Source organism: Trypanosoma theileri (assembly GCF_002087225.1).
Source record: "Trypanosoma theileri isolate Edinburgh chromosome Unknown TM35_Tth_91_V1, whole genome shotgun sequence".
Lineage (NCBI taxonomy): Eukaryota > Euglenozoa > Kinetoplastea > Trypanosomatida > Trypanosomatidae > Trypanosoma > Trypanosoma theileri.
This window is the reverse complement of record NW_021639933.1, coordinates 18,739-27,739: the sequence shown is the minus strand read 5'-3', so window position 1 is coordinate 27,739 and position 9,001 is coordinate 18,739. Positions and strand designations below refer to the sequence as shown.

The 9,001-nt window shown below is 44.0% G+C and overlaps 2 protein-coding genes across 2 annotated transcripts; both read right to left on the bottom strand.

Moving 5' to 3' along the window:
• Nucleotides 1–2: 2 nt before the first annotated feature.
• TM35_000911050 (uncharacterized protein) lies at nt 3–1,160 on the bottom strand (the record flags this gene model as incomplete). Its single annotated transcript, XM_029031493.1, has 1 exon — nt 3–1,160. A coding segment is annotated over one exon (1,158 nt), but the record flags the coding sequence as incomplete, so codon positions are not given.
• Nucleotides 1,161–4,588: 3,428 nt separating this feature from the next.
• On the bottom strand, nt 4,589–5,641 carry TM35_000911040 (expression site-associated gene (ESAG-like) protein; the record flags this gene model as incomplete). The annotated part of the gene is made up of 1 exon (XM_029031492.1): nt 4,589–5,641. The coding sequence occupies one exon, from the start codon at nt 5,639–5,641 to the stop codon at nt 4,589–4,591; it is 1,053 nt and encodes a 350-aa protein (XP_028877217.1).
• Nucleotides 5,642–9,001: the final 3,360 nt, after the last annotated feature.

Sequence of the window (9,001 nt, the reverse complement as noted above, 5' to 3'; positions counted from 1 at the left end):
GTCAAAGCTTGTTGCTGCTGCTCCACCGTGAGAAGTGGCTCCACCCATAGAGGGCCCATAATATAAAGATCGGGACGCAAGCGAATGACAATATCAAATGGTGCGTGGGTAACTCGTCTGTAACCACTTCTTGTGTAAAGTACGCGGTCGCATGTAAAGCGAAAAAATAGGTTGTCCCCGAGCTCAGCTGGCGAAATCTCTTCTCTCATACTCTCCGCTATACTCATATCGTGTGCCAACTCAGTTGTAAAAAACTGAAGGATGTTCCAAGCCCAGATTGTACTTTCAAGTACCTTGCGGGAAAACAGAACCTTCATGTATTCCCGCATAGAAATTGAATCCAGAAGAAACATTCCGGCAAGGTGAGGTCGGTAGTGGTAGATCACATCCTGCATTTCTGCGCTGCTAAGTGGTGGGTCTTCCTCCGGAATACCAGTCAACCCTCGGCGTCTATGGCCCAAGTTGGGATACGTCGCGATAAACAACTCTGCTTCGTTCATGGTTAGAATATTTCCTTTCAACGACGGTGCACACTTTTGAAAAGTGCGCAGATGACCGGAAAGCTGCACCACAACCCGCAGTTGTGCCCTTCTATTCGATGGAGAATGTAGAAGCTTAGCGTAATGTGAGTGATGACGCTTTACTTCGATTGGTGCAGGCGGAATCCTGGATGTGTCGAAGGTCGCGTAGATACCAACACGACGTTGCTCCACAGTAATAACACCATCCAAGAGCGAAAAGAAATGATAGTTTGGAGGTAATCCGCTGTAGTTGCTGTAGTTCACATCCAAGGGAAAACAAGGTGGTGTATGCACCTCTGCTCCCGAGCGCAAAGCACCATGCCGTGTAAAGCAATATGATCCTACTGTGATTCTTCCGTGCTCCATTGGTGAAACGACGCTCTCATCCTCCACAGAACGAGAGAAAGGGCCCTCTGTTAGGAACAACAAGATGATGAAAACAAAAAGACAGAAAATAGCAAGAAACCACCCCAAGATTCGTAAAGAAAAGAGAATTGGTAATTTGCAGTATAAGCCACGTGCTTTTTTCATTATCCATTGGTGTGTGGAACTTAAACTACACTGCTCTCTTTTGACCATTTGATCCCAGGGACAGGGATTAGATGTGTTTGTGTGCCTAACTTCAAATCTCTCAGACATAATTCGTCACATCCATCTATTAAAAAATCAATCAAAGATTCACAAAACACGCAGTTTGGGAGTCTTGCTACAGTCACATCAGCATACATTTACCGTTTCTGCGCAATCCAAAGCACACCAGCCCATCAACCTCTACAAATATAAAACTAAGAACATCACCACCATAAAAAGAAAAAAAAAACTCATAATTATCCCTATTGAAGAACCACTTTCACCAGCAACGATAAACAGTCAACACTGCAATAACACAAACCGTTAAAGTAAATAATGTGGGCATTGATATCCTCCCACACAAGGAGAATAATAGAATTAAATGATATTCTAAATCACTCAAAAAGCTATGCAAATATGATTATCGACTACACATTTTGGCCCATAATGAAGCTGCTGCGTTACTCTTAAAGTAAACGATTTCCACAAGAAAAAAAACACCCAAAATGAAACTAAAAACATCACAGCGCAAAAGCAAAAAAAAAAAACTATTACTTTTTTAATGGACTCATCAGCCATGTGGCACTCAGAGCGTCTCCGATGGAACACACTCTTCCATAACGGTGTGTACGCGTAAGCCCATCGGCTCCGCGCACCTTCACAAGCTTTGCACAACGCAAAAGACGCTTCGTCTCCTCCAGTAAACGTGGTTTTTGCTGTAACTCATGGAACCATGTTGAGATTCTTAAGTTTCGCGGCAAAAAACGTTTCCAGCCATATGCTTCCCCGGGGAAATGAAGAATCGCAGCCTTCTTAACACGACCCATGTATGGGTTGAAGAAAAAAATGTGATTGTAATCAAGACTCATAATACCATAGGGCAAACACAAATGGGTTGGCACTTCAGGTTTTTGAAGTATACTCCATACGTACAGGAGCGCCCAGATGCTCTGGTCGCATGTCCAGTTACGGTGCATTGCTGCCACTCTTGCATACGCGGCGAACGCAGCTCGTAGCGCCCACACACGCCCCACAAAACCCCCTGCATTAAGGTAACGATACTTAACTCCTTTTAATCGTACCAAGCGTTGACCAGGAATAGACCCTGCAACAGCAAACATACTCTTGTAAAACCACTGGCATTTTGCAATGGGACCCTTTGGTCCCTCTGTGACAACAAATTCCAACTGAGGTGTGAAACACAGAGAGTCGCTCGCAAAGAGTAATGGTGCTGTTGCATTTCCTTTCTGTACGGCAGTGGCATCAAATTTAGCGGCGGTGGGTGCCGTTCTCGCCATAAAATAATCCACTGCCCGCTGCACCCTGCTGGCCCCAGTGAAAAAAGTGTCACCACCATCAAATACCACAACAACATCGTGGTCTCGAAGACCCTCTTGGTTGATGTACTCCAGCAACCACTGGGGGCGTTTCGTATGTGTGTAGTTCATTCCGACGCCAATAGTGACCACAGACACCTTGGACATGATAGAACTCAGCTGCATTCGGCACCACCCAGGTGAAANAAATTTAGCGGCGGTGGGTGCCGTTTTCGCCATGAAATAATCCACTGCCTGCTGAACCCTACTGGCCCCAGTGAAAACAGTGTCACCACCATCAAATACCACAACAACATCGTCATCTCGAAGACCTTCCTGTTCCATGTACTCCAGCGCCCACTGAGGACGTTTCGTATGTGTGTAGTTCATTCCGACGCCAATAGTGACCACAGATACATTGGACATGATAGAGCTCAGCTGCATTCGGCACCACCCAGGTGAAAATTTCGACTGGACAACGAGAAAGACAACCCGCGATGCGTTGCCTTGCCGAACTGGTTTGGTTGGATTTGTGACGTTCATGCTTGAGACGCGATTAACAAAAACTCCATATTCTGATACACTTAAGGTAAACATCAAGCACAACAAGAGAGAGGCAACAACCATCAACCAAAACACCGGATACGCACCTCGGCACCGGCACAGATCCTTCACGCTGCAGCGCATGTGTCTCTGGGAGAGAGAAAAAATGAAGAGTCAGAAACCAAAGAAAGAGGGTGATAAAAGTGAACGATGCACACAATCATACCCAATGGAAAGAACAAACGACCAAAATACACAATGAAAAACTGAAGACATCACCAACAGGAAAACGCACGAAACATCCAACAAATCCAAGCAAAGAGTTAAAAAAAAAAAATGGAGTGAGAGCAACATGAGGAGGCAAAACAAAGCAAAGTCACACCGGTAATGAGGTAGATTCATTCCAGCAACACATCAACGCCTCAGCCCAAATTCCAGACCGGCTCGCAGCTCACAGTGCGCACGCACCACCGGAGTAACACAAAACGTAGAGAATCGAATCACCTAAAAAGGCATCACCGCGTGTCTTGCCAGGGTAGCGCCACGCAAGGCGATCCATNTGGAAAGAACAAACGACCAAAACACACAATGAAAAGCTGAAGTCAGCACCAACAGGAAAACGCACGCAACATCCAACAAATCCAAGCAAAGAGTTAAAGAAAAAAAAATGGAGTGAGAGCAACATCAAGAAGCAAAACAAAGCAAAGTCACACCGGTAATGAGGTAGATTCATTCCAGCAACACATCAATACAGCAACGCCCCAGCCCAAATTCCCAGACCTGCTCGCAGCTCACAGTGCGCACGCACCACTGGAGTAACACAAAACGTAGAGAGAATCGAATCACCTAAAAAGGCATCACCGCGTGTCTTGCCAGGGTAGCGCCACGCAAGGCGATCCATAGAAAGACACCGGCCGTTTCCCAAAGCCCCGGGAGGCGCACCAAAGCAGCAGGAGCTCTGCCATCACCCAATGCGCCGCCCAACAACCACACCTGCTCATTCCTAGCTATCATCAAAGGCGAATTCCAAAAAACTTCAAGATCGCGCAGCAACACTCTCTCTCACCATGCATGCATAACTTAGATGTCGCTGTGCTTTCTCCAAAGGATACCACAATGTAGGGAGCCAGAGAAAAAATGTTGTAGCACCCTACACACACTCGGTAACACTACAGTTTTCAGGCAAACCCACGTGCGGGGTCCATTAACCACAATGGCACGAGAGTACACTGCCAGTCAGATTGGATTCCACGCACTGAAGCTACAGAGAGTCGCAGTAGAGCGCACAATTGACATGGACTGGGAGGTCAGTATACCCAGCAAAATAAACATCTCTCGCATGCCGCCCTAAGGAATCCTGCTCGGCATCAACACTACATGGTCGACACTTCCTGCTCTTAGCAATTCATGCACGCACTACCACCACCTTTTCAAAAGAAAGGCATGACGAGAAGAAGAAGAAGAAAAACAGGTTTTTATCCTGCATCATCCAAAAACTCGTCCAGACGTCCTAGTGGGCAATTCATTTCAGTCATAACCAGTAAAGCGCTTCCATGTCAGAAATCAATGTTTCACCAAAAACCAGAAAATATGTGTGCTGTGCAAGTCACACATCACAACGCAAAAGCAACAAAAAAACTAATACTTTTCCAAGGGACTCATCAGCCATGTGGCACTCAGAGCGTCTCCGATGGAACACACTCTTCCATAATGGTGTGTACGCGTAAGCCCATCGGCTCCGCGCACCTTCACAAGCTTTGCACAACGCAAAAGACGCTTCGTCTCCTCCAGTAAACGTGGTTTTTGTTGTAACTCATAGAACCACGTCGTCCTTCTTAAATACCTGGGTAAAATGCGTCGCCACGTCAACATACTTCCAGGGAAATGATGAATTGCAGAGAATGCGGGATGTTTGTACCGCGCATTGCAAAAAAACTCATGATCGTAATCAAGACTCAGAATACCATAGGGTAAACGCAAATGCTGGGGAAGGTCCGGCTTCTGCCACAGACTCAAGACGTGCAACAAGCTCCAAATGCTCTGGTCGCATGTCCAGTTACGGTGCATTGCTGCCACTCTTGCATACACAGCAAAAGCAGTTCGCAGAGCCCACACACGCCCCACAAAACCCCCTGCATTAAGGTAACGATACTTAACTCCTTTTAATCGTACCAAGCGTTGACCAGGAATAGACCCTGCAACAGCAAACATACTCTTGTAAAACCAGTGGCATTTTTCTATATAATCCCTCGGTCCCTCTGTGACAACAAATTCCAACTGAGGTGTGAAACACAGAGAGTCGCTCGCAAAGAGTAATGGTGCTGTTGCATTTCCGTTCTGTACGGCAGTGGCATCAAATTTAGCGGCGGTGGGTGCCGTTCTCGCCATAAAATAATCCACTGCCCGCTGCACCCTACTGACCCCAGTGAAAAAAGTGTCACCACCATCAAATACCACAACAACATCGTGGTCTCGAAGACCCTCTTGGTTGATGTACTCCAGCAACCACTGGGGGCGTTTCGTATGTGTGTAGTTCATTCCGACGCCAATAGTGACCACAGACACCTTGGACATGATAGAACTCAGCTGCATTCGGCACCACCCAGGTGAAATTTTCGTCTGGACAACGAGAAAGACAACCCGCGGTGTGCTGCCTTGCCGAACTGGTTCTGCTGGATTTGTGACGTTCATGCTTGAGACGTAATTAACAAAAACCCCATATTCTGATACACTTGAGGTAAATAGCAAGCACAACAATAGAGAGGCAACAACCATCAACCAAAGGATCTGGTATGGCCGTCTGCACTTGAACAGATTCTTCACGCTGCAGCGCATGTGTCTCTGGGAGAGAGAGAAAATGCAGAGTCAGAAACCAGAGAAAGAGGGTGACAAAAGAGAAGGATACACACAATCATACCCAATGGAAAGAACAAACGACCAAAACACACAATGAAAAGCTGAAGTCAGCACCAACAGGAAAACGCACGCAACATCCAACAAATCCAAGCAAAGAGTTTTAAAAAAAAATCCTGAATATGGTTCCTACTTTGGTCCAACCCTGCAAACAAATAAACAGAAATAAACGACCAAACAAATACTCCATGAAGTTCCAATTACTTCCATAGTAGCTTTCTATGACACGAGATGTAAAGAGAAGGCATTAAAGATCCAATTCTCTATACTACAGGAAGAATCACCAAGCAGGAGTTACGAAGTGGCAGATTCCAAGGCCCTTTTCGTCACCAGACCCCTTCGCGTGAAGGGACTAAGGGGTGGATGAGGGAGAAAAAAAAAAAAAAAACTTAATTCCTTTCTAACCGTTCAGCCAGATCTTCTTTTAGACTACAACAAAACCCAAGGAAAGAAGAAGATCACACAACCCCCCAAACCCCAGATTGTTATAGATAAAATCTATATGCATATTCTTTTTACAAACTCCTAGACCTTATGAGGTGTATTAAAAGTTGTCATGACAACTCTTATAGACAATACTTCAATTCTAAGTTTAATGTATCACGTATCGTTGATATTTCGGATCAATCCCGTAATAGTGAAAACGAGTAATTCGTCTTCAAAACTTGAAACGTGTAAAGAGATAGTAAGTGCTGGATTTTTACCGAGGCATTGACATTATCTTCATCCTTAGTAAGGTGGAGAAAAAAAAATGGTCATGAGAGGCAATTATGGTTATGAGGAGCACCTCCTCATCCTCAGACGCACAGATATCGTATACAACTGTGATACGGCTAATATATTGGACAAATGAAGGTGTATGGTTATAATAATGCATCTATGAGTACGTTAAGAAAACCTAGTCCTAAACTCCTTCTTTGAATCACCACAACGCTTAGATTTGCGAACCACGTGATTTTGTAGGATGAACATTTTTTCTTTGTGGGTGAACAAAATAAGCTCCTAAATATCAGTAAAAGCACACCTAGCTATAAACGGTTACTCTCACGGCGTATTCTTCCCTAGTTTCTCAATACAAGACACAGCTCACATCGGAGCCCAACTTCCACCAGATATCAGAAAAACCAACCCATAAAGAACTATCAGGAGAGAAATGTATAGTTATCCTAAACGATCCGGTGTAACACCGTTATCGCACGTAGAGACCTTCAACGGATGAGGTGGGGAGTTGTTCTTCCGTCACCATCCAGGCTAATAATCTTAGCCACAATGTTAAACTCCACCAATGACAGTAAAAAAACCTGCCGCAGATTGTGGTGTACGAACCTGCAGTTATAGGAATTGAGTAATGTATGATACCAATACTTCCAAGGCGATTGATACTCCTCTGTACATCTCCCCCACAGAAAAAAAAAAATAATTTTTCCTTTTAAAATAAAGTGAATCTGTTCAAGTAACCATAAATAAAAGACCCACTGTAACAAACCGAGTGAAGAAGAGAGCAGATCTGGCAAGACATGCTAACACTCACAGGTGCCAGCTGATTGCAAACCCAGACTAATGTTATACCTATTCTGGACTACAAATTAAAAAACTCGCAGAACATTATGCAACGGGTCTTATCGCATCTGACCCTTATACTGAAGATCGTACAACACCACTCTGAGACGCAGTTCTCTTGGATTTCTTTACAACCCAGTTCACCCACCCACCCTCAGCAAAAAAAAAAACTTTTTTTAGGGGTAGGAAATGAGAAAATACATTTCGTTATCATATATGTGGCAAAAAACCACTGGACCTTAGTGGGACATATCTCATAATAACTCAGACTCCTCCACGTTCTTCGATTCCTAACCTCAGAAGTGCAAGATGAGATGAGTTTTTCTCTTGGACTTATTTACTCTGGGTTGTTAATGTATTGCAAGAATTCTTGGGGAATTTATAAACACACTGCAGAAGAAAAATTTAATCATTTTCAAGGAACTTTATCCAGTTGTACTACAAGAGGGTATTAAAACTGCAGATATGCCAAAAGAAATAAGGTTTGGCGCGAAACAATCTTTGGAGATGCACCCGTAGGAAAACATCCCCCCACCCCACCCCCTTTTCGAAATTTATTTTATTTGAATGCACCAAATTCTTCACTCTCTACACTTCATATAATGTCAGGTTCTTGTTTTCCAGCCCAAAACCACGATGAGGTCTTTCACAAATAGTCTTTTCCAAGACGAGGAAGAACCCCACAAGACAGAATACCTCGCCGCCAGTACCATAATGAACTCCAATATTGCAACAGTAGTAATTTCAGAAAATTACTTGTATCACAAAATCAGTTCCGCATCATGTCACAAAAAAAAAAAAAAAAAAAAAAAATGCAATAAAGTTTGTACCACTTACTGTTAAAATGTGCAGCGGTCCATGAAAACTGAAAGACAACATGCATCACCACGGAACCTCAAAGGCAGCAACACCCATTTTACACGCCCTCTTCTAAGCTCTTGTTTTTTTCTCTTCCAACCTTACCGCGTTTAAAGGTATGACGGCCACCCCGCACCAAAGAGCACCGAACTGGGGAAACACAACCCCACCCCCCATGGGTGACCAAGAAAGTTTTGCCCACCTACGAAAATAAACTGGCCGAGCGGACCCCAGAAGAAGCCCACAGGGGCGGCCAAACGCCATACAGAATGAAAAATGAAAAGTTCTCTTAAACGATTTAATTATTTTTAAAATAAAGAGAACCAATCAATTTTATTGTTCTTATAGTTTTTTTTTTTTTCTCTCGCCCCACGCCCGCGCCGACGATTCGGCCTCGGATCAGAAACAAAAAAAAAAAAAAACAATAATAAGATTCATAAAAAAAATATATATTCTTCTCTTCTCCCTCTGGATGATTGCATCATCGGATTCATAGCTCAGTGGTAGAGCGTTCGGCTGCAGTCCGAATGGTCCCCGGTTCAAACCCGGGTGGGTCCTTGTTTTTCGTTCGATTTTTTTTCCCATAATTATCTCTTGTTTTTTTTCCTCGTGGTTAATTTTTTTTTTCTCTTTCCTTCTTTCTTTCTTTTCTCTTTCATTCTTAAATTCTTAATGGCCTGACTGAATCGATTTGCTAAACCCAACATTGGACAGCATCGC